Here is a 26,722-nt window from a genome sequence, read left to right on the forward strand (position 1 = left end):
GTGTTCAAGGCCAGGCTGGATGGGGCTTGGAGCAACCTGCTCTAGTGGGAGGTGTCCCTGCCCAGGGCAGGGGGGTTGGAACTAGATGGTCTTTAAGGTCCCTTCCAACCCAAACCATCCTATGATTCTATGATAAAAGCAGTGTACTATTTAGCTCCACACTGCCAACACCCTTAGGTGAAGAACAGATACCCATTACCAGCAAGGAAAGGTACCCCTCAGGAGTTGTGTATCTACAGCACACATTTGCTTCCATTTTGGCAGGTACAGCTATAGACAACCATAAATCAGAGACCTTTTAATTCAGCCTTTTAATTCTGCCAGGATGATTGGAGACCGTTGCAATCAAACACCTGAATGGACAAAAAGCTGCTGTTCAAGCCAACCGGCAATGCAAGTTCTTGTACGGGAACCAGCCGGTAGGATCACATTGAAAAGGTTCCTCTAAAGGATCATTGTTGCAATTCTTCAGTTTATCTTGAGCAACCATCATGTCACAAACCAGACAAAACCCCCTTCAAGTTGAACACACTTGGATTTCAGGAATAGGATTCCTTCTAGTATCTCCCCGTAACAGCAAGGACCACAGATCATTGCCAAGTCGCAAACGCAACAGCAAAAAGCCTACCAGAAGAGCTTAAATCTTATTGCCCCTTATCTTCAGAAGCGTCAGGAAAACATCCAGTTCCTTACCATCCCTCTCCCTAAAAATAAAGATTTAACAGGACTGCAAGCCCATCACTCACCCTGCAACCACTTGTGATGAAAAAGTTCTTTGCTACAATAACCTTTATACGTTTCTTAAAGGAGAAAACTCAGCCAGTATGGGAATCCATGACCAAATACTAGCAATAAAGTAATTAGTGTAGCTTCATCAAGAAGCAGTATTGTCTAAAGGAAGAAAAGTCGGGTTTTACAATTTTAAAGACAATTTTAAGTGGAATTGGCTTAGGCCAAATTCTTACAGAAATTAGAAAAAAAGCATGCAATGAAAAGAAGGTACTACCATTCTTTAATCGTTAGTCAGACAACCCCAGGGTGTTGCATACTATAAAGAACATGACGGTGAAGATGGTCTGCATGTTCTACAAGGTTGAGAAGCAAAAGCTTCCCATTGCTGTTTTGGACATTGCTAAAATTATTGTATCCATACCTCTTCTAATTCCGAAACTGCCACATCCCTGAGGGCCCATTCAGCTCACATAAGATGAACCATCAAACAGTGGATGCAGAGCACAGAAGAAGTCAAGATTATTCAATTTCCTCTGACAAAGAGAGACTTTTAGTCCTACAGCATGTCAAATTGAAGTCAAAGTTTAGCTTTCAGTCTCAAAATGCCACATTTCAGTTTATTATGCTCTTCATCTGTTGGTACACTCTGAGGGTGGTGAGACACTGGAACAGGTTGCCCAAAGAAGCTGTGGATGCCCCATCCCTGGAGAGGTTCAAGGCCAGGCTGGATGGGGCTTGGAGCAACCTGGTCCGGTGGAAGGTGTCCCTGCCCAGGGCAGGGCGGTTGGAAAAAGATGATCTTTAAGGTCCCTTCCAACCCAAACCATTCTATGATACAACACCCTCTCTACAGCTCTTCGCTGAAGAGTTTGCAGTTGCTGGGAGCAGTTGCACCAAGTAATGGCAGAACTGAAGGTCACACACCAATTTTCTTCCTGTACTTACTCAAGATGAGGAGACTTCACAGAATCACAGAATCACAGAATCTTAGTGGTTGGAAGGGACCTTTGAGATCATCGAGTCCAACCACATTAAAAAAAAAAAAAAAAAACAAAACACAAAAACACACAAACAAACAAAAAAACTCAACACAAAACCAAACAAACAACAACACCCCCCCCCAAAAAAAAAAAAAAAAAAAAAAAAAAAAAAAAAAAAGCAAGCAGCATCCATCAACTAAACCCCACACACAACACCCCACCACAAACCAACAATCCCGGGCACTAGAGCATGCCCTGAAGAGCCACGTCTACACGTTTCTTAAATACCTCCAGGGATGGTGACTCCACCACCTCCCTGGGCAGGCTGTTCCAGTGCTTGACCACTCTCTCAGTAAAGTAATTCTTCCTAATATCTAATCTAAACCTCCCCTGCCGCAACTTCAGACCATTTCCTCTGGTCCTGTCGTTATTTCCTTGGGAGAAGAGGCCAACCCCCGCCTCTCTACAGTTTCCTTTCAGGTAGTTGTAGAGGGCAATGAGGTCTCCCCTCAGCCTCCTCTTCTCCAAACTAAACATGCCCAGTTCCCTCAGCCTCTCCTCATAGGACTTGTTCTCCAGACCCCTCACCAGCTTGGTGGCTCTCCTCTGGACACGCTCCAGCACTTCAATGTCTTTCCTGTAGTGAGGGGCCCAAAACTGAACACAGTACTCGAGGTGAGGCCTCACCAGTGCCGAGTACAGAGGCACGATGACTTCCCTGCTCCTGCTGGCCACGCTATTCCTGATACAGGCCAGGATGCCGTTGGCCTTCTTGGCTGCCTGGGCACACTGCTGGCTCATGTTAAGCCGGCTGTCCACTAACACTCCCAGGTCCTTTTCTGCCAGGCAGCTTTCCAGCCACTCTTCCCCAAGCCTGTAGCATTGCCTGGGGTTGTTGTGGCCGAAATGCAGAACCCGGCACTTGGCCTTATTAAACCTCATCCCATTGGCCTTGGCCCATTGGTCCAACCTGTCCAGGTCCCTCTGTAGAGCCTGCCGACCCTCAAGCAGATCAACACTCCCACCTAGTTTGGTGTCATCCGCAAACTTACTGAGGGTGCACTCAATCCCCTTATCTAGATCATCAATGAAGATATTGAACAAGACTGGCCCCAAAACTGAGCCCTGAGGGACACCACTGGTGACCGGCCGCCAACCAGATTTTGCTCCATTAATCACAACTCGCTGAGCACGGCCATCCAGCCAGTTTTTTATCCAGCGGAGGGTACACTTGTCTATGCCATGATTCTCCAGTTTCTCCAGGAGAATGCCGTGAGGGACGGTGTCAAAGGCCTTACCAAAGTCCAGGTAGACAACGTCCACAGCCTTCCCCTCATCGAGAAAGCGGGTCACATGGTCATAGAAAGAGATCAAGTTGGTCAGGCAGGACCTCCCTCTCATAAACCCATGCTGGCTGGCCCTGATCCCTTGGCTGCCCTGCACATGCCTTGAGAGCTCACTCAGGATGATCCTCTCCATGATCTTTCCCGGTACCGAGGTCAGGCTGACAGGCCTGTAGTTTCCAGGATCCTCCTTCCGGCCCTTCTTGTAGATGGGCGTCACATTGGCCACCCTCCAGTCATCTGGCACCTCTCCTGTTGACCAGGATTGTTGATAAATAATGGAGAGAGGCTTGGTAAGCTCTCTTGCCAGCTCCCTGAGAACCTTTGGGTGAATGCCATCCGGCCCCATAGACTTATGCGTGTCCAGGTGCATAAGCAAATCATTAACTACTTCCTCTTGGATTACAGGGGAGTTTGTTCTGTTCTCCATTCTTATCTTCCAGCCCAAGAAGCTGAACTCCCTGGGGGTAGTTGGTCTGACTATTAAAGACAGAGGTAAAGAAGGCATTAAGTATCTCAGCCTTCTCCTCATCCTTGGTTGCAAGGTTTCCCCCCGCATCCAGTAAGGGATGGACATTCTCTGTCACTCTCTTTTTGTTGATGTATTTATAGAAACTTTTTTTGTTGTCCCTTATATTAATGGCCAGGTTGAGTTCTAGCTGGGCTTTTGCCTTCCTGATTTTTTCTCTGTATGACCTAACACAATCTCTGTACTCCTCCCGAGTTGCCTGTCCCCTCTTCCAAAGGTGGTAAACCTTCCTTTTTTCCTTAAGTCCCATCAAGAGCTCTTTGTTCATCCAGGCCGGCCATTTTCCCCGCCCTTTAATTTTGCGCTTCATGGGGACAGCCTGCTCCTGGGCCTTTAGGATTTCCCTCTTGAAGAGCGTCCAGCCTTCCTGGGCTCCTTTGTCTCTCAGGACTACCTCCCACGGGACTCTCCCAACCAGGGTTCTGAACAGGTTAAAGTCTGCCCACCGGAAGTCCAAGATGGAGGTTTTGTTAATCCCCTTCCTTACCTCACTATGAATGGAAAACTTAACCATTTCATGATCACTAAGCCCAAGACTGTCTCCGACCTCCACGTCCCCAACTAGCCCTTCTTTATTTGTGAACAGTAGGTCTAGCAAGGCACCTCCCCTGGTAGGCTTACCTACCATTTGTGTCAGGAAGTTATCCTCCATACACTCGAGGAACCTCCTAGCCTGCCTGCTCTCTGCTGTGTTATATTTCCAGCAGATGTCTGGTAAGTTGAAGTCCCCAACTAGAACAAGGGCTGGCGTTTGCGAGACTGCAGCCAGCCGCTTATAGAATACCTCATCAGCCTGCTCATCCTGGTTGGGTGGTCTATAGCAGACTCCCAGCACAAAATCACCTTTGTTAGCCTTCCCTTTCACCCTTACCCATAAACACTCCACTTCTTCATCACTGGAGTCTATCTCTATAGAGTCAAACAACTCCCTAATGTACAGAGCCACACCCCCCCCCCTCCTTCCTTGCCTATTCCTTCTGAAGAGCTTATAGCCACTTATTGCAGCACTTAAGCCATGGAAAAAGCTTTTTCCTTGGAAATTTCCTCAATAATGCAAGGGACAATACTTAATTCGCAGACTGAGTCCAATTTAAATAAAAAATGACAAACCAAACCCTTAGTGTTTAGTTTTACGGATCTCAAGCAATTGGCAGGGGAAACATTATTTCAGGATGCAGTGACGGTGCTTGGGAAAAGTAATAAGCATTCTCTCTTCCGACAAAGAAACAAACCTGGGTTATCAAATGAAAAAAAATGGAGTTTGCTTATAATTATTTACAATTATTTTCAATAAAATGACTCGGCAGGATTGAATTCCACCCAGAAATACTTCTCATAACATCTTTGCTAAGCTACATTCAGTATCAGAAGAGGAAAATCCAACTCTCTCCCAGTATGCCAGTACAGAAAGTGTCAGGGAAGTGCTGCGCAACCACCAGTTTAACTCCAAAACCTCAGCGATCCCCATCCTTACAACCCTGTCAGGAAAAATCCAGGTTAATTCTCAACCTGGATTCAACAGCAGATATTGCAATAATTGCAATGATCTCATTTATTTTGGAAGATGATGAAACCTTCATGAATGCTACAATAGTTTGATAACTGCTATAAGCAAATACATTTAGGATGTACCTACTTTGTAAATGTTCTATTAAAACAAACCTAAGATACTTCCTTATGTCTGTCTTTTGTTTGCTGCACTACAGAATTCAGTAGCTTGTAGGGGCTTGCCTACTGCTATGTGACGGTGTGTATTAATTTAAGATGTCTCCAGTTTTTAATAGATTACCAACTCCATACGAGGTCATGAACTAAACATACTAGTGAGGGGTTTTTTTTACATACTCTTTGCATACATATCAGATTGTTTTTTGTTTTTTTTACAAGACATGAATTTGCAACTATCCGCTTTAAACAATACTTCAGCAAGTGGAAGGACTGAGGAAAGGCTGAGAGAACTGGGACTCTTTAGCCTGAAGAAGAGAAGGCTGAGGGGAGACCTTATCAATGCTTACAAGTATCTGAAGGGTGGGCTGAAGGAGGAGGGAGCCAGGCTCTTTTCAGTGGCTCCCAGTGAGAGGACGAGGGGCAACGGGCACAAGCTGGAACACAGGAAGTTCCATTCAAATATGAGGAAGAACTTCTTCACGGTGAGGGTGCCAGAGCCCTGGAACAGGCTGCCCAGGGAGGCTGTGGAATCCCCTTCCCTGGAGATTTTCAAGACCTGCCTGGATGGAGTCCTGAGTGATGTGCTCTAGGTGGACCTGCTTTGGCAGGGGGGTTGGACTAGATGATCTCTAGCGGTCCCTTCCAACTCTGACAATCCCGTGATATATTTCTTACAAATGTGACACCAGTCAGAAAAGCTTATTTCATTACAATAGTCCTTCCAATAAAAGCTGTGCATGAAGATCAGTTGCCCAATGAATTGTATTTGCTGAAACCACACCCAAACCAGCTAAGAGATCTTCTTCAGCATCTAAAGATGCTAATTTTAAAATATTGCAACTGTTGCCAGGCTAATTGGGTAAGGAAAATGATGCTGAGTCTGCGCGTGCATGTATACGTGCCATATAAAAAATATAGATACATATACGCACACAAAGTGACTTGTGATAAAAAATTTAAAATATAAACTGCATACGAGCTATTAAGGCCACAAACTCCTGTTTAACTCTTCAGCAAAAATACACCCTTTCAATCAATGCACCTTTCTCTTAAATGCTGACTTCCAGACTTCGCTCTTCAGCCTTTTCCTAATTTATCTTCAAAAGGATATCTAAGGGAAATGAAAGGTTTGAAATAAGTTTTTGTTTTTCCCAGGCAGCTCAGAGCCAGCAGGTTCACTGGGGTTCATTAGGAGGCGCTGCGATTGATAAGATCGTACATCTCCATTACACAGGGAACCCTGAATGCTCCCAACCAGGCAGTGCTTAAAACAATCACTTTACTTTTTTTGTAAAAATATCTAAAGCTCCATCTACTATTCCAGGAGTATTTGAATAAGAAACAAATCGTCCTCATGGAAATGCATTAGTACTGTCATAGCTGCATACCTTCTATACATTTTGAAGAATATCAATGGTGCCACATGCTGTACAGAAACGATGAAGGGAAGAAACCTTCTGCTTTTCCAGACTATTTTCCACTTTTAAATATTCAAAGGCAGTTTAAAAACAAATCCTGAAATGCCTGTGTGAAGTAGTGGTTTGATGAGATTAACTCTGTTTTTCTTTATTCTACAAAGATTTCCAATAAAAAAAAAAACCAGCCACTTTAACAGTTTGCAAATCTCACACCTTAAGAAGCCACAAAGTTAATAAAGTTTAACAGAAGTTTAGACTGTTGTAAGTCAAGAAGAGACTGTCGAACGACAGAGGAGACTTCACCGGGTTCTTATACCCTCAGAAACCATGGGAAAAATCACTTCACAGCATTCCCTAACTGCACCTACAGAGCTGCAAAAAAAATGTGAGTGGGAGCTTCCCTCCAGTCCCCTCAACTGACCCTCACTGCAAAGACGCAGCACAACGCTCATGAGAAGGGCTTTTTTCTAATTTCCTAATACACCTTTGCTATTATATTTTTACGTTATATATACGGTGTGTATGTAAAAAAAAAGTAAGAAATTCTGGTTTAGAGACTATTTACCTGCCTGCCTTTGTGGTATCAGCAACCTTCTTTATTCCATTTCTATTACTGTGTCCCTTTTAGTAACTACACATCACCTAAAGCCCTAAGGGTCTGTTAGACCAAAAATTATCACCCGAGTATCCTTCTGTTCGCCAAACAATAGAGACTTAGGAGATGGGGATGAAGGAGAAATAGCACTGAACTTTTCTCTTCCGTACCCAACTACCCTGCTTATACTCAACACATCCCATCTGAACACACCTCCTGGAACCGCAGGGTTCATCCAAAGAGAAAACATTTAATCTGAAACTGCTTATTGCTTTAAAAAAGATTGCAACATTAACAGATTGCAATAAATAGGGTAAAACTCCTTCTCAGTTGATTAAATACATTTCACAACACAGCTGGCATAATTTTATATTTTTTTTTCTAAAGCAAGACAAGGTTTTAGACTGAACTGGGTTTGATTACCTTAAAACAGTGTAGATCTTTCCATGTTAGTCCGAACGGTTGAACTGAAGAACTGTGATCACCCGTCACTAATTACTCACATGACATACACTTAACAACATCACGTCAATTTATTGTTCATAAATTATTAAACCGAGCTTTCTCATGGAAGATATTCAAGAAACTTCCTCCTCCTCTGGTTGGATAAGGTAGAGCTACACAGCAGAGCCATCCAGCTGTCCTTAACTGTTACATTTACATTTATTTCACTTTGTTATTTTGTAAACTTAAAATAGAATGCCGCGAGAAACTCGGGGAAAAAAGGCCACTACCAAAAGTATTATCATCCCTCTGGTACAATTTGGCTTTGGAGCAATTACTAGCGATCCACACCAAAAAATGTGGTAAACTTTAAGGCAAAAGAAACACTCTTTAGTCTGCTGTTACAGTCAGAAAACATCCCAGTATGATACTGGTATAAATGTCCAGTACTTAGCTGGAAGACAAGCACTGCCCTTCTCGGCGTTCCCCAAAGCTATACCCAAGCTTGAGGCTGTTTATTCCGCAAGAGCAGAGATTTTAAGTTTCAAATGACTTAATAAAGGAGGAGGGAAGCAGCCAAAACCATCTTACTTCTACCGCTACTGAAGTAAGACGGACTTGCCTGCTGAGAAGAAATACACCAGTAAACAAAATACATACTTTTGCTTCTTTTAACAATCAAAATACTATAAAATCCGGAGCGTGCAAATCCAGACTGAATTACCAAATTCTGTAGCGTTACTTTAGGACTGACTTTCGCATAAAGAGAAGGCAAAACCTGGCTTGTATCGTCCACAGATTGCACAAACACTCTCTAAAGAAAGCAAATATTATCTTTTTCTTTGATGCAGCCCTACGGACAGAGCAGACAGAATTGGCTGCAATTAGGTCAGCACCCAGCAGCACGAAGAAGATTGAAGATTTAAGAACACTAAAAAAAAGTAGCAGCACGCTCTGCACACAGACACCCTGAAATATCTCAAAGCAGTTTCAAAGAACAAGCATTTGCTACGAGATCACACATAACACACCAAATGCTCAATCTGTCTCATCCAAATAGAGAACGGACCATTTGGAAAGACATGGATAATAAAACATGGACATTAAAAATCACATTTTAGGACATTATAAAATACTTTAAAAAGTTTTACCAATTTTTTGCTGCAGGTAACCCAAAGCTTGAACAGAAAAGCCAAAGAGCCAGAATAAACCTATCCAGATTAAACTGTTTCTCTCATTAATATATTACCTTTCTTCGACTGCAGGTATCTCACAGCCCTTATCAAAGTAGGCCAGATCCGTTTCATTTCCCTAAGGTTAAGCTGGTGAGCAGGATCCAGAGGATTCATCGACTAAGGAATGGTCACCATTCAATGACAAATATAGCACAAACTATTTCTCATCTGTCCTATTTTTTTCTTTTGGGAGGCTGAGATGGAGCTTTTTCTAGAAATCACCGCAATTGGCAGTCGCAAAGATGCTGGTGCCTTTGTCCTCTTATGCAACTCCCGGTGTGTCCCCCCCTCTCTCCCCCCCCAGGAATAAGAACAGATTACATGGCTGTTCTCCATTTCGGGATAGAGGAGGCTGGATAAACCATCTTCCCTGAAGTTACGTTCTGAGAACACTTCACAGGGGAAGAGGGAGGGATCGTTTTTCATTCATTTTAGTGGCTGGAGTGGGTGGTGGCGGGGAATCGATACCTTTTATCGTGGCCCAACACAGCCACCTCCTGCGAGGAGCAGCCAGCCCTGCCATAGTCATCCTCTGGTGCTGGAGCAGGAGGGAGAAAACCGATATTCCCAGTACTAACCAGCCTTAACAACAGATGGCAACAACTTGCTTTTTTTTTTTTTTTTTTCTTTCAGAAGATTTTTCTTCCCTGTTTTTGGAAGTTACTCCCTGGGAAGTACCATCGTTCTGACCCTCAGAACAGCCCAAGGAGGAGATGAATCCCAATTTCATCTTTCGTTACCCAGTTTGTGACACACAGGAGCAGGCATCGCTCTCACCCCTTCCTGGTAAACAAGTTTTAGTAAAAGCAAAGCACAGCTCTGGTTTAGCTTTGTTCCCAGCTACTGTTACTCACTGTTTAATTAACTATTATTTCCCAGTGAGCTGACAGATTCTGAACTTTACGAGGCATTACCAGGATGTGTTGCTCAAGTTCTACAATTTTTGATTTTGAAGTTATTTATACAGTATGTGCTCCTACAATATATCAATGTGTGGCAAATGCTTGTTTAGCCTGAGCAGTTCAGCAAGGTAGAGAAGGAACACAAGACAAAGACAGTGTTAAATGCTCCTCTGCGTCTCCTCCAAATAACGAGAAAATAAAAATTCTAACTAAATTTCCTGGTTTGTTTTTTTTTTTTTCCCCAAGACAACTCATCCTCAGCTGTGCCCACCAGCTCCTGAGCTTCTGAAGGAACTGCCTCTGTCTGCGATCCAAGATTACGGTGACGCAATACTTCACTGCCAGTTTCTCTTCCAAAAAAGAAAGTACGTTGAAATGAAAGTGAACACGAGGGAAGTTATGCTTACAATCAGCAACACTCAACCTTTTGCAGTTGTTTTCCATCTAAGGAAGATTTCATTCTTTGGCTACTAAGAGAATTTCAAGCTTTACCCCTGTGCTGCGTCTTCATATACACGCTCCCAACCACACCACCGGCATACAAATACTTTTTAAATTATAATAGGATAAATATCTTTGGGATATTTATAATGTTATAAATGTCTTGGGATGCAAGTGAAGACAATCACGTGACTGAGTTTCACATTTCCATCTAATTATTGTTAAGCTTCAACTGCAAGTCAAACCCTCTCATTGTAATAAGTGCATGCTTTGTGGCTAGTTATTGTCTCTTTTGGGGGGTGAATAATAGGGGTGGCAACTTCTAATACATCAAGTAAAAAGACGTTAGTCTTCCACTGTAAACGCTACCTACGAGCAGCCACTTAAAACTATTTTTTTTTTCCCCAAGAGGTAAGTGAAAGCAGAATTACACATTTGCAGTGATTTCCAACGCACAAAGATCAAAAACAAAGCCCTCCGATCCTCACATCAGTGGAAGCAAAACCCCAAACAGCTCAAGTGCTCCTTCATTTCAAATAATTCTGAAAAGCAAAGGGGGTGGGGAGGGAAAAATAATTAAAAAAGCATTAGAGCTGTCAGGTGAAAGAAGATGCTGCAGACTGCTCTGCATTACAAGCGCATGACCAGAATAAAGATATTTTATATTTTAGCTTTGCCTTTTTTCGTCGGTAGGAAAAAAAAACCCATATAGACCCACAGGTGGTAAAATATTGAATTAATAGGGGGTGGGGAGGAAATAAGTATTAGAAAGAAGAGGTAGGTGTACCTTTAGCCCAGCATATGGGGAATGGGCTGCAGCCGCTCTTCTCCATGCAGCCCGCACCTGCCGGCTTCGGGGCCTGCTGCCCTGCCACCTCCAGCACCCACATCCGCACGGCCCCGCGGAGATTCCGCATACACCGCGCCCCGCTCCGCCGGTACGCGGGGAGGTTGGGGGGGGGGGGGGGGGAGGTGAGGGAAAGCCGGGAGGAACCCGCTCCCCCTCCGCGGGCGCGCTGCGCTCCCTTCACCTGCCGGCGGTAGCGCGGCCCCGCTCCGCGCCCCGCGCAGCCCGCTCCGCCGGCGGGGGGGCACCGCGCCGCGGCTTCATCCTCTCCTCCCGCCTGGGCGAGCGGGAGCCCGGACCATCCTTCTCCCCCGCCGGGGGCGAGCGAGGGCGAGCCGGCGGAGTGAGCGCGGGTGCCCGGCCTCCTGCCTTCACGGGGGAGGCGGGGAGGAGGGAGGGGAGGTGATTAGCAAAGCGCCGCATTAATATGCAAATCTCCCCCGGCTGTTCGGCGCAGCCGGCTGGTTACCGAGCCGGGGGCCGCTGCCGAAAGCCTGACCCGGGTGGGGGCTGGAGATGAGATTCCCAACCCACCCCCCGACAGCGTGGGGGCTGTTTCAGCATCTCTCTCTCCATCCCCCCCGGCGCCCGGTCGGGGCATTGAGTCCAACAAATCCCCCCGAGGCACCCACCTCCGGGCATGGCTTCTGTCCCGTTTTGTACAGAAACATAGAATGTTTTTGGGGTTGGAAGGGACCTTAAAGATCATCCAGTTCCAAACCCCCTGCCATGGGCAGGGACACCTCCCACTAGACCAGGTTGCTCCAAGCCCCATCCAGCCTGGCCTTGAACACCTCCAGGGATGGGGCATCCACAGCTTCTCTGGGCAACCTGTTCCAGGGTCTCACCACCCCCACAGGAAAGAATTCCTTCCTGGACTTGCAATAGGGCTGTACTGAAAAAAAAAAAAAAAAAAAGAACCCAGCACCCTAAAGAACAAGAAAAACCTAAGAAGAACCCTAAAAAAAAAGAACCCAGCACAGGAGAACTGCCACAAACTGGGGTCAGACCCTCCCGTCACCACTTCACAGCTACAAAAAATCACTGGATGTGACAACCCCGGTGCCGTTCCTGTGCCTTAAATAAAAAGCTTAAGTATCCCCACCCCTAATTACTCAGCACCACCTCCAGCCCTCCTTCCTCTACACCCAGGGCTTCTTCAGACACTTCTAGGCTAAAGGCAAAGGTCACACAAACGTACACGCCACACGGCGCAGGGCATTTGTTTTTTCTTAACTTCGCAGCAAATAACATCAAAAGTACTTACAACATGTTGTTGGGTTTTGTGTTTTGTTTTTTTTTTTTCTTTTTAAAAAAATGTGAGCATAAACATTGCAAAAGCGTATGTTTATAAACACACATTCGGGCAGCGTACGTACAGGGAAATCAAGGAAATGTTCATTTCACTCCTAGCAAAAGGCTTCACAAAAATTCTAAGCAACCGATTCAGCTAAAATACGTATTAAAAACCAACAGGAAGATGACTCGCACACAGATCGTTAAAGCTCTTTCTATATTCCGTGGTAATCTCTCATCCCTCCCAGCCCTCAGCAGTAAAGGGTAAGGCTTATCCAAGCCTAGAACCAAAAGGGAATTAATCTAAAGGCAGCAGCCTCCGACTGACCCTATCTGCCTACTTGGAGCAGCACGCACTCGGCTACAGCATATGTTTAATTACCATTCTTTACGCTAACGCAGCCGGCTTCGCTTCTCAACGCACTGGCTACGCAGAACCCCGGTGGTATTTATCAAAACTCTGGATTAAATACAGTTTAAATACAGTTGATGCTTTTTTTTTTTTTTTTAATTGCTTTCTTCTATATTTCAAGGAGGAAAAAATAAATATTCACTCGGGGGGAAAAAAAAAAAAAAAAAATTAGAGAGAGAGATTAGGCCAGAAGCAGGCCCATCAGATGTTCTGCATCACTGCTCAGGCACAAAGCTCTTCCTGGGGCTGAAGAAAGGCAAAGGGAACCGAAGACATGCCTGGGTGCCTTCCTCCCTCCCCCCCACCCCCGGCATCGTAAAGTTTTTCAAAGCCCCGAAACGCTCCGCAGCCGGCCAAATACTTCCAGCAATAAGGTCGATTATATTTCCCCTCTGATAATAAAGCAAAACACGGTATAGAAATATTTAGTGCACAAATTGTGTGCCTGCGCGGACGCGGGATGGGTGAATTTCTGGTCCGAGCCGCAGCTCGTAGGGCAGAAAAGCTGCTTTTCCACACCCAGCCACGGGCTCCCACCACGACCTTGAGCAACTCGGTCTCCTTTTGCCAGAAAACCAAAAGCTGTTAGTTTTTTCCTTGGTCTCTGCTTTAGTTAAAATATAAAAATTAAGTGTTTCGCAGAAAAATAGCTAAAAAAAAAAAATTCAAGTAGTAAAAAAAAATGGTAGGGCTTAAATTAAGTTTTATTCATGAAAACAAAACCTCTTTAAATATCAACTGGTGAGTGCTTTACCAAGGAGAATTTTAATAAAGAGAATGGCTGGACTGGCATTTTTCTTTATATTTTTAACAGCTGAGTTTAACACGGATTATCAATCCAAGTGTCAAGAGAGAGCATCTGCTCGTTCCAGCGCTCCTTATTGATGACACGAGGCTTCCAATCGTTCTCCTCAAGGCCAGACCTTCTTCTTGGAATGTCAGGCTACAAAACGAAGGGGAAAACGAAGTACTACACAGCATGAGAAAAAATTTTTAAGTCCATTTTAGAAATTATCCAGGTATTTTCCACTCGCGAGTATATTTCAAAATAAGCCGAACGCTTCCTTGACACTAAAATTAAAAAAAAAAAATTAAAAATTTTAAAAATTTCTATTTGTTATTGCTCATTCCCTTCTTTCAAAGAACAGGTTTTCTGCACACACAAAAAAAGCCAAAAGGTAAAGAATTTATTTTCTGGAGGAAGTCAGAACCCCCAAACTTTCAGTTGTGGGGGGACAGGGCAGGGACAGAGCAGAGGACGAGGCGCAAAGTGGAAAAAAAATTTTAAAACAAGGAAAAAGAACAAAAAAACCTGTTAAATGTGTCTCTGGTACACTCAATACCAAGTATTTCCAACATTTTCTAAATACCGCTCATCAAGTAGGTATGAGTACCATTTATGGAAAATAATCTCTTTCAAGTAATGCCAATCTGATTATAAATAACATTTAGTGAAGTAAGGAACATCTGTCAGGAATTAGGAGCGTGGAACGGGAATGTTGGTTCTTGTTGTATGAGATGGGGCTGCAGAATTACACCCATAGCATCTGCCCAGTGCTCACGGGGTGAGCAACGATGCCAACAGCTATCAGAGAAAATACTAAACAAATTATTTTTTTTAAAATTAACGCATCAGTTTATACAAAGAACACGTAGAAGCACAGGCCGTTTTCCGAAAATCCACATTCTAACCAGAAAAACCTCAGATTCCCCAGTAACAACGGGCAAGGCAAGGTCCTCAGCTAAGAACTGGCGTTTTGCCTCCAAGGAAATTCAAGTCGAGACATTTCTGCTGTGACTCTGACTTTGTTTGCTCAATTGCAGCCTGGTTTTAAAGTCAACCGAACAGCAGCAGCAGCTTTGTGAATGCAAGAGGGGGAAGTCAGAAGCTTTTGAATTGCATCAAGGCATTTAGTTTTTGTTTTAAAATTTGCCTGCGGGGCTGATCCCATCTCCTAAGTAAGTCGACTGCAAAAAAAAATAAAATAATCACAAAGCCTCGTGGAATAAAGGGTTAAAGAGCAGGTTTGTGCAACTGGGAGGCACAGAAAAGACTGTATAATTTTTTTTCCACTTGAGCTTATCCAAACAAAAACAAAGATCTGAACAGCCTTTCAGATGATCTGGCAAAGTTTTTTTGGCTTTCTCCAGGTTGATACCCGGAGATGGAGCTGCTCCCGTGGGTGTCTCGGATATCCCATCAGCAGAGAGCGAACTACGGTTTCCCCCCTCAGTGAACGGCACCATTAGGATCCCTCCGCTCTTCACCCCATTCTGTTCACATCCATTAATATCTCTATTCATCAAATTTTGATCAAACCGGCCGGCAAGTTGGAGCACTGCTGGGAAGGGGAACAGGACAGAGCCAAATGGGGAATATTGCCAGAGTTTCAGCAAACTAAACTCGGTGTTCAGCAGCTTCGTGAAGAAAGCAGACGGGTCTGTATCAAAGCAACATTTTACAGTGGAATTAAGATTTGTTTTTCAGTTCCTCTTTTATAACATCTCAGCTACCAGATGAACACACCAGCAGCAGAGATCTCCTTCCAACAGAGAGAAGAGCAACCCATTTGCTTACGACAAAAAGACGAGGTAGAGCCTAGAGAAATCCCATCATCATCATTATTTTGAACTTTATTATTAATAGTCTTATCCCACTGCATGGCCTACTGTTTATCCCTCTAGTAGTTACTAGATGCTTAAGAACAAGCGCATTTTTTTAGAAAAGATCTGTATATTGATGTAAGAGATGGAAGAAGAACTTTTCTTCATTGTATTCATTTGGCTAATAAAAAAATGTGAGCTCCCAAACCAAGTTTGCCCTCAGGAAAAGCGGAGGATTTTTTTTGTAGAGCCACAAATGCTTTTACCGAGACAACTGCAGAACAGCCTGTAAAGCTACGAGCGCCCGATGACTGCTCTAAAAATTAAAGCATGTTTATTGCTCATGTGACCATCTTCCACATCCTAGTTCATCTCCTTTTCCATGTTTGTACCCAGAACTCTGCAAAGATGCTCTCCAACCATTGAAACTGCACTGTAATCTTCAGTCATCTTCATTCTCTCAAGCTTGTTCCTAACGGTTTTGGTTTTGTTTTTTTTTTAATTACTATAATTATTTTGTGTCCATAATAATTAAGAATGGAAAAGATTATCTGCCCTACGTTTCCCTTTAGCCAGAATCAAACAAACATCATCTCCTTTGCTCACAGGAGCTATTGAAAAATGGTGCATCGCTACTACATCAGATCTGGAATTACAGCTCCTGATGTCTACCTTATTTTAAGCTCAAGTTTATCCAGGTCGTCTTGGAAATCTGCCTTGGATTCCCTGGTCTTTAAATCTATCATCCTTGCCCACTAGCAACCCCTGGCCCCTCCATCCAAGTCTTCTCTACCATAGTCTTCTCCTGAACGCTCCTTCCCAAGGGGGTCAAAAGAGAGCAAGGCCAACAGGTTTCATGAACTCAAAGGATCTCGGAAGACTGAGAAGCTCGGTCACCATCGTGCCGCCACCAGAGATGTTCTTTCTTACTTAACTATGAGCATTCTGACAGATAAAACTAGAAGACAAATGACATTTTACATTGAGTGTCAAAATCCAAGCCCAGTCCTCTGTCATAAATAATTCAGCACAACTGAGAAGCAACATCAGCAATCATCTCCATGAATTCACTTGACTCATTTCAATACTCTAACTCCATGCTCTAGATTAGATTGGGGCATTTTTCTCCTGAAGGAAAAATGATAATGAGGACTTAAGAAATAAATCTTAGAGAATCAATCAATTAAAAAAAAGGCAAAGCAAAGCAATAGTTACATTCATTGCCTTTTGTGAGGTTGCCATCAATCGAATGAAAAATCTGGATTTGTGATTTTAGTCTTCATTTTGAACTTCTAGTGGTAGATGCTTTAAGGTTTCTTGCTCAGAGAATGCTTGAGATTTAAGTAAGTACAACAGAGTGAAGCTCACACTTCCCAGCTTCAACCCGGGCCAGTCGATAGCCAGGAAGAGAAGAAAATACAGTGGAAGATTCAAGCTACAGACCTTCAACTGACCAGAAGAAGATGCCACTATCCCACCATAAACTCATTCTAGAATAAAAACTGCTTTGGATCTCTGCTTAAGACATTCTTCTGGCATAAATTCCATCCAATACTGAATTTATTGTCATTTTCCTCCATTTGCTGAGCTTTATTAGTAGAATACAGCTAGGGTATTCCTGAAACACGCAGAGTTTTAAAGCATCACTTCCTCACCTTCTGGGCCACAGACAATTAGCCTTACTACCCTCTAAACTACATTTTAAAATAGAGGTTGACCAAATTCCCTGCTTTTATTGTCAAATCTCGACCTACTGGTAGTAGTGAGGTGGGGAAGGGAAACAGAGCAGAAAGACCGTAGCATTAATGAAGCTTCCCGTATTTCTCCTTCCCCAAGGATGCTCTGGTGTTGAGCAGCAGAGCAGACCCCACGCAGCCCACGCTTATTAAGACAACAGATGTTAGAAGGACCACTAAGTTAACTTTGTTTTTATTATTTCATAAATAAAGACTAGCCATTTTTTAAAGCCATATGGCTTATATTAATTTTCAGGCCTGAAAGTTGCAGCAGATTTTCCTGTGGGTGGACTAACTCGCTTGCATTCTCCCACTTCCTTCCATTTACTTTTTGAAGGCTTCACTGTAGAGATGTACAGAGTCAGCGCCATGAAAGCCAAGAATGGTTTAAAATTACTCCTTCCCGAGGGCACAGATTCCAATCTTCTGCCTCTTCATGTTCTAAGCTATTTACAAAAAAAACCCAAACAAAACAAAACAACAAAACTGTTACCATCCTCAAGACGTCTTTGAGAAGTTCCTTCACAATTCCAGTGCTTAAAGCAAACATTTGCTTCATAGAGACCTGGAAAACTAAGAGGAGAAAAAGTGAACTCTGCACCTCCCTCTCCTTGTTTTACTGCAAAATTAAGTCTGATGATTTTGCTCTGCGACAGGCTGGCTGCGCTTAGCAGTTTGCACAGCTTCTCTTCAACCTTCTCAGATGGGGAGAAAGAGGAGGGGTGAGATAAAGCTACCCAGAACGGTCACCAGAACCTTTCTTGACCTCATAAATCTTCCTCTATTTATGGGGAAAACCTCCTATTTATGAGGTAAACACAGTAGAAGGTATCGGAAGGGCGAGGACTCCACTCCTTTGATGCTGTTTAAAGGAAAGGCGTTCTGCAAGGATTACTTTTGTTCTGTGGAAGGGATCCATGAGTGGATCAGTTGACCTTACAGATGCTTCTTAAAACTCCGCTTCATTAATTCAAGGGTAACGTAGAAATAATTAGTCACATCTTCTAAGAGGGATCTAGAAAAATGAAGTTGCTTATGGGTCAGCAAGTCTCTTAAAGAGTCTGCTCGTATCTGGGCTGCTTTCTCTCTCATCTATCCGAAAACACAAAAGCAAGTAAAAAAGCTGTGCTGTCACAGAGGGTCCCATAATTTAACAGAAATGGTGCAGCCTGGCCATCTCTCTTGTCCTGCTTCTCCTCCATGTGCTAAATACAAAGTTAGAACATCAGCTTATCAAAAAACTGTGTGCTAAAAAGATGTTTACAACTCAGAGCTGTACCTGATTTATGTATCGCTGCACCTCAGAAGAAAATACGTAATTTTCAAAGACTCCCAGTGCTACACAAAACACAACATTCACATGTCCTCAGACTTCCAAACCATTACAAGCAATTACGAACTGAATTTAAAAAAATAATCTATGAGCTCACAATAACACAATAATATTCCGTTTATATTTAAAAACACACTGGTGGAACAGTTAATGTTATATTTCTTAGTGGAGGATGAGCAGAGTATAAATCCCCTCTGTATAAACAAACACATATAGGCTAAGACACAGAGCTATCTAATGTTCCAGCATTACAGAATAAATCAACAAGCCAGTGTTGACATCCTTCAAGGCTAAGAAAACAGAACATTAAAAATTAATTATTACAGAACATATTTTTAAAGTTTTATAATAGAAATTAACCAAGCAAATTCTGTGCGAAGCCTATCAAGCAAAGACTAGTGTATTTAAAAAACAAGAAGACATTGTCAAATAGACACAAATCCCCCTTTCCCTCTCCAAGTAGCATAATTTGGATTCAAAGATGTTGCAAAAAGAAACTCCAACAAATGGAGTTTGATGTTTTGCTTAGGAGAACCTCTAGCAGAGCCCAGGTGTAGCTCTTTCACCTAATATCACTGCTTCAGGAGAAAAGCAATAAACCTTCAAGGAGCAGTTCCTCAGGCAGTCAATTTATGCTCATTATGGGGAATCAAAGGTCATCTTCGGGTAACACAAACCCCTTTTATTTGATGCAAAATGAACCACCTTAAATAGCCTCATTTGTTCCTCCAATTACACAAGACAACTCGTTGTTAGGACAGTTCTGGTGAACGAGTTAGGTTTACCTATGAAATTCCTGCAGAGTGATATCAAAATGCTCAGAAAACACAAGCCCGTGTTGCTTCTTTTTAAAGTCTTCCAGGAGCTCACCACCAAGTAAGACTCAAGTTAGTTGAGCTCACCAGCTGTGAGACTGGACAAACCAGCAGTCAGTATTTCAAAGACCTGGTCTAGTGGGAGGTGTCCCTGCCCGCGGCAGGAGGGTTGGAACAAGACGATCTTTGAGGTCCCTTCCAACCCAAACCACTCCATGATTCTGTGACAGCAAATATCCCCACTCTGCATCCTTTTATATAATATGTAAATTTATGAGCAGACGAGCATCACCTCTCCGCCACAGCTCCGAATGCTCCTATAAAAATTCAACTAGGCAAGACCAAGATCTACGAGACCAACTGACACAGCTGACTTTTTGGCATTAATCCTTCTTCCGATGCAGGAGAAGAGATATTAAATAAATATCCAATGTCTTGCAGTGGTAGACAGAACATTTAAAAAACCCCTTTGTGATAGCAGCCTGAATGACACACATCACTAAACATCCCAAGAACAACACCGTCGACACGTAACAGCATCTGACAAGGCCAAGAGCTCTGTCAAGCATCACTTCCCAAAAACCTGTGGTACTGGTCTCCACAATCCCATTTGACGCTTTTCAACCAAGAGATGGTATTAAAGCTTTTAAGAGAACAAGAGACTGAGAAAAAAATAATAATCAGTGAATGCATAAACAGGGAAATACTCATCCTGCCACCGAGACACGGAGAACAAACTTTAGTAAACAAACTAGTGGAAGAGAAATTCAAGTCCCTTGAAATGAAAGCATATTAAGAATTTTTAAGTGGCAGAAGAACCTGTGAAACCGCCCTCTTAATAGGTTAAATATCTTCAAAGGACGATTTAAGCGTAGTCAACTCTGCTTTAGGGTGGAAGGAAAGACTTCCTTTCACCCCCTCAAGTTCTGAAGGACAAAGGTCATTAAACAAAGCCTGACCACTGTCCTTAAAATTTTTACTGAAAACCCTTTCTTCAGGAAGCTCTATATAAAAATCTCAATAATTCAATTACTGACGTTTCCAGAACCTCAATGACCATGACTACATCTAACATCTCACTGGATCACTTGGTTCCCCCACCTTTCTCTATCATAAGGCCTCAACTTTCAGTAACACCTCTTCCTCCTCCTCTTGGAGGATGCATAGTTGACCACGGAACAATCAGCAGCAATTTTCGTGCCGATCAATCACATGTTACGGAGACAAAGTCTTAGTTATATTCTAAGTTTTCATTATCAGTTCAGTTGCTCTTCGAGTCCATGTAAGTTTGTTCCACAAAGACACAGAACCATTTTGTTGGAGCTTTTTGTAAAGCGTCTGCAGAATAAGAAGAAAAACAAGCACAACCATGGGTGCTTACACCCCGGCCCAGCCACTTTATAGAGTGAATCAAAAAAGCAGGTAAATCTGAAGATAAAGTCTATTAATCCTGGAAAATACAGTTCCAATAATTCTCTATTTTAAGCCTTTCACAGGAAGAGTTATCACACATTGCTGTGAAAAAAAAACCATATATATAAAAATCAAACCATGTGAAACTATTCCAGCAAGTAATCTGAATGGAGACTAACTAGAAACTTCACGTTTAAAGATCTTTTTAAAGCAATGATTAGTGAACGAGGATATAATCTGGAATACATCTTTGTGCCAGCGTTCAACAATTTATTAAGAATTTCTAAGCGTAATTCCAGCCCACCAATGGAAGCCCAGGCATTTAACACACCGCTTCTGTTATTCTGACCCCTGCTTGCTACTAGAACAGAATGTTTTGGTTGTTTTTTTTTGCTTTATACCTGAAAAAATAACTTCTGCCGTTTTTCATACTCAAATTATTGATCCCCAGCTCCCATCCAACAGGGGAAAGGCCTGCAGGAAACAACACTGCCATCATAAACTGTTTGGATATTTTCTCAATTATATTCTTCACCTTCTGAAAATAAAAAAGAGAAGGGGGGGAAGAAGTCATAGGTACAGTATCTACAATTTTTCTTACTACTTCCTTTTTCCAGTCTTCTGCTGAGCAAAAATAAAAAGTTATTAGCTAACTACACAAGCAGAGCAGCGGAGCTATATATTAAGATCTGTCAAGGACGTAAAAAGAGACTAAAGGAAAACTCATATAATCTTTTATTTATGGTCATTTTAGGCGTAACTTATAACAAAGGAGTTGATAAAAGTTCAGCCATGCAATGTTTTTCCTCTTGGTTCACTGTAGCCCATGATGTTCTACTTCAAACAAGCTTATGTGTATTTTGGGAGAAGATCCCAGGCCACTCCCAACCCAGGTCTCTCAGAACAAAAAACACACTCTAACAACTAACACTTTATATAAACCAGCTACACAAGATCCAACTTGACTTTCAGAATCTTTCTTTCAGCCACATGGTCATCCCCACCCTTCCTTTATTTCATAGTTATTGTGATGAAAACCTTAGGTACTAAGGTACTCGGGTACGAGAGGAAGCATCTCCAACGCACTCAGCCAAGAAAGCTTCAGGTTTCAGCAAATTCAAATGCACAAAAATTAACTTCTTGACAAAATGGATGGATGGGGAAATCCTTCCTTTCCAATGTTGTATTAACAGGGAGAAACAAAACAAACAAAAAAACCACCAACAAAAAAAGGTAAGGTCTTGAAAAACTTACGTGCAGCTCAGTTATTGCTCATTTGGGACACTTCAAGATGGGACATCTCCATCTCTAACGTGGAGACCAACATGGTGGGGTGGATTTAGGCCAACAGCATCCTGGCCTCTACCAGGAACGGTGTGGTGAGTAGGACTCGGGAGGTGATCGTCCCCGTGTACGTGGCACTGGTGAGTCCCCACCTTGAGTACTGTGTCCAGTTTTGGGCCCCTTACCACAAAAAAGACATTGAGGTGCTGGAGTGGGTCCAGAGAAGGGCAGCGGAGCTGGTGGGGGGTCTGGAGAACAAGTCTTATGAGGAGCAGCTGAGGGAGCTGGGGTTGTTCAGCCTGGAGAAAAGAAGGCTGAGGGGAGACCTTCTTGCTCTCTACAACTCCCTGAAAGGAGGGTGTAGAGAGGTGGGGGTTGGTCTCTTCTCCCAAATAACAGGTGATAGGACAAGAGGAACTAGCTTCAAGTTGCACCAGGGGAGGTTTAGATTGGATATTTGGAAAAAATTCTTCATCAAAAGGGTTATCAAGCATTGGAATGGGCTGCCCAGGGAAGTGGTGGAATTGTCATCCCTGGAGGTGTTTAAAAGGCGGATTGACATAGTGCTTAGTGACACGGTTTAGTGATGTTTTTTATCAGAGTTAGGTTGATGGTTGGACTTAGTGATCTTAAAGGTCCCTTCCAACCTAGACAATTCTATGATTTAACAGAAACGGGCACAGAAAGCTGTTACGTGTATTATGCAGTTAAGTTGAAAGAACTGCAAGAGTTGAAGGGGTTACAGAAATTAGCAGAAACTGTACTTTCTGTGGAATAGTCTTATAAAAACAGTGTGAACGCATCATAGGCCCAAGCAGGATATTGCTCACAGGACAGGGTAAAGAGCACACTTATGTACCATAATTACTCATTTCTTCAAAGTTTTGTGTTTTCCTTAAGCAATTCTGCAGCAGAACAAGATAGTTCCAGTGACTGCCGCTGAAGGTGTTGTGTTGTACAGAAGCAACAGAATCTCTCATTCACAGCAGTTTGTTCTCAGCTGCCTGAATAATCGCTGCATCATTTATTACCCCCTGTAATACATGTGAATATTTATCTTAAGAATTCTGCACATTCTCAGTACTGTGAGTTCTTGCTTGCTACTGCAACTTCGTCTGGCAATTCTTCGACTGATTTTTATTTTTCCATCATAGAAAGTATCCATGGCAGTCTTTTATTCTTAATTCTAGCCCGAAAAGCTGTGTTAAATTTCAAGTTGTTATATTCATAGAGGGGCAGGTATAGATTTAGGATAAGGAAGATCTAATTACCCGGCGCAGCATTAAACACCCCACCTCGCATCCGGTGGGCAAGAGAAAAAAGCAGCAGCAGGTTGTTTGGAGGCAGTTGCTTCTGTGGAAGGAGATGAATCTGGTTTAATTAAAAGGGATCGCTAACGAGCCTTATACAAGATGCAAGGCCATATACGCTAATGAAAGACTGAACAAGGACATGGTTTTAATTCCGAAAGAACAACTTCTTCAGATTGAGCTGGAATTGTGTAACAACATACTTTTTTTTTTTTTTTTGGTCCCAAATGAGCACTTGGAACTAAAAATAGTTCCAAAACCGTTTAATATTTCCAGATACCAATAACTATGTGTGGATGGCGCACTAAATTGTACACTGTACATCAAAAAATTAACACAAAAACAACAGACAATTCTAATATATCCCATATCTGGAATTGTGCTACACAAAGGATACTAACATCCTATTAATTTTTTGTTACCTTGTAGTAGGAGACAGCAAAATTTTACACAACTCCGATGTTCTCTGAAGGACAGAGTCATCAGAAACAAGTGTCCATAGCTAAGATTCCATTCCGGGAGAATGTTTTGTTCCATTTTAAACCAAAAACCCCAGTATATGCTAATTTCTTTTATTTGTCTCTATTCTCCTCTACCTATTTGGTATAATTCTTTGGTATAGCTTTTTGCTTCCTTACTAGTTCTTGATTCTGGTCATGAATATTTATTTGCACTAGAAAATCAGAAACGAAAGACCAAGTCTAAAGAAAGGTCACCTACATCACACAGATCCTATACCTGTTTTAAATTCAGATGGTGACAGCCCAGGAGGGATTGGTTTTAATCCCAACAGTGCCAACAGACACAGTTTAACTGCATTTACAAAGGAAACTTGTCTTTCATTCCTCCCCGCATCCCATGACCACACTCATGTTCCAAGATAACTTCACACACAGACAGGAATACTGTGTTCTCTGACTTTGAAATTATAATATTTTAGCAAGTTGCCCCCCAAGCCCCTACTGGTTCACATTCCAAAAATTCCCTATGCTCATATCCATGGCCTCAATTACAAGGTAGTAAAAAACCAAGTTACCCATAGACTTCAAAGCAGCGATATAGATTACTCAGGAGAGGTATCCTACATTAATGATTTAACTAACGACCTAATCAACTAATGCATTCAACAGCACACAAACAATCCGTCTCTGCATGAAGATTTTGCTGTGGAATCAAAGCAAAAAGGCAGTCTTGATGATCCTGGTCTATCACTGACTCTAACGAGTTTACATGTAATGTAACCTCAAACAAGACACTACAATAAAGACCATTTTAAATAGTCTCCTCCCTACTGCAAAGTCTTCAAACCCCTCCCTCCTCCCCCCCCCCCCCGTATTATGATGCAAATTTAGAGTAGTAAAACCAGGTGGCAAAAGTGAGAACATTTCTAGTGACATCTATTGTTCATTGCTAAAAGTGGCACCCAAGAAAAGAGAAGTTCTTCAAAACTTGAAATAAGAAAATACCGTTATTTATTGCAAATACAAGTTCTGACGATTAAAACTTCCCATCTGAATGTAGAACCTCATCTATACTCAAATGCATTTTTTCTTTCAACCTGGCCATTTCTCCAATTTGTCAAATTTCTTTTGAATTTTAATATCATTGAACGTGCTCATAACTCTTTTCATATTGGCATCACTGGAAGATTGAATAGGCACATAAAGTCCTCATGGTCATTCATGAAAATACTGTAATACATCAGGACAAGTCAGATCTCTGTGGAACTCCATTTGACACACCCTTCTCCTTTGACGATATTTTAAGCAGGTTTTTAACAGGTTTCCTTAGTTCCTTATCACTGAATAGCGTCAAATCCCTGCTATAGGCAAGCGGTTGCGTATAGTTTGTCTCCCCTCCATAAGTGCCTCTTGCCTCACCATGGAAAAAGGTTACAATTTCAAAATCCTGGGCAAATTTTTGCCCTCTATCAGTACTTCAACGACACGGCAAAAAAAGTATAATTACGACACCCACACACCCAAAATGAAAAGAATAATCTCACTGTGACTCAGATTCACAGTATCAGACAGGCTCTTCGAGTCCCATGTGGAAACTCAGTAAGAAGTTTCATCACACATCCTCGTCTCAGAACAAAACACACCAGCCCTTATTTTCCCATCAGCCTGACCTAAACACCAGGCATTTATTTTTCCAATATTCTCCACAAGTACTTGCCTTCCTGACAACCGTTCTCAGCACTCAAAATCATTTTTAAGATGCCTGCCTTAGAAGAAAAAAACCCCAACTTTTTCCACATTTAAAGTTCGCTTCACTGCTTCAATCAAATATTATTTTCTTCCAGAAGAGCCACTCTCAAGTCCTTGTGGAAAGACTACAATACATCAGCCACCAAGATTTTAATTGAAATTGCCATTTGATTGAAACGGGAAAGAGCAACCACCTCTGGAGCAGATTCATATTGACCAAGTATTATTACATTTCAAATACTCACTCATAAAAAGGTATTTTGTGGACAGACACGAAGCACATCTCAGTAAGAAGAAATAAAAGAATGGATACATAATGAGAATCACCAACGCAAAGTATAGACGAAATGCAGCAGGCCCAAAAACAAACATCTAATCCCAAACTTGCCCAACCAGGAACAAAAGCACACTATGATTCTAGAATTCACATTACAAACAGTGAATAGATGGACAAAATGCTGGGGAACAGAAGACATCACCATCCTGAGCTCTACAGCACAGCTTGAGCCCACAGTGCGAGTCAATTTATAAAGTTTAATACTCGATTGAAGACCAAACGTATCAAGCAATAAACAGAAAAATGCTATTTTTAAAAATATTTTGGTTTGGGTTTTTTTAGGTGGGTTGGGTTTTTTGGTGGGTTTTGTTGTTGTGGTGGTGGGTTTTTTTCATTTTTAAAACACCACTGCCAGGAGAACCAGGGTCCAACAGAGCAGAGGGGTATTTCCAGCTCTGGCACAAGTCCTCAGGCAAGGGAACATCTCTGTCACCTTCCCCACTGATACCTGGGGACATTATTGCCACCCATAAACCACGTTTTCTTACACATTGTTCCTCCGATTCACCACTATTTGTGGCTGCTGCTAATCTGTTTTGCTGCCAGCTGTATCACCCGCTGTGCTGAGTCCTTTAATGCTTAAAGCATTAACTATATCACACGCATATTTAACAACTGCGTGTATTTATATCTCAGTTCCCTCCTCCCCTTGTCAAAATACACTATTTAAATGTAAAAAAAATCTGTACCTCAACAGGTTATGTTTTGACCCCAGATCCCCACATGACTGAGAACCAATGACAGTGCCAATAAGAACCGATATTTTGATTGTATAAAAGCAGGACTATATTGCAAGCAAGCCCTTAAAAGCCGCCTGCTGTCACATTGAGACATAAAT

The 26,722-nt window shown here is 42.4% G+C and overlaps 1 protein-coding gene across 9 annotated transcripts in view; it reads right to left on the reverse strand.

Moving 5' to 3' along the window:
* PTK2 (protein tyrosine kinase 2) overlaps window positions 1-26,722 on the reverse strand; it is a 219,819-nt gene that overhangs the window by 147,884 nt on the left and 45,213 nt on the right. For 4 of the 9 annotated variants that reach the window (XM_074145777.1, XM_074145776.1, XM_074145774.1 and 1 more), the window contains exon 1: window positions 11,075-11,165. The exons of 2 other annotated variants lie outside the window; for them this stretch is intronic. In XM_074145777.1, the coding sequence (XP_074001878.1) occupies window positions 11,075-11,120 (46 nt within the window). In that variant the 5' untranslated portion in view covers window positions 11,121-11,165. Of the gene's footprint in view, window positions 1-8,958; window positions 9,032-11,074; window positions 11,205-26,722 lie in introns of those variants that run through there. 3 more of the 9 variants (XM_074145769.1, XM_074145778.1, XM_074145770.1) reach the window with 3 other exon arrangements.

The sequence above is a fragment of the Numenius arquata genome, chromosome 3 (genome assembly GCF_964106895.1).
Source record: "Numenius arquata chromosome 3, bNumArq3.hap1.1, whole genome shotgun sequence".
NCBI lineage: Eukaryota > Metazoa > Chordata > Aves > Charadriiformes > Scolopacidae > Numenius > Numenius arquata.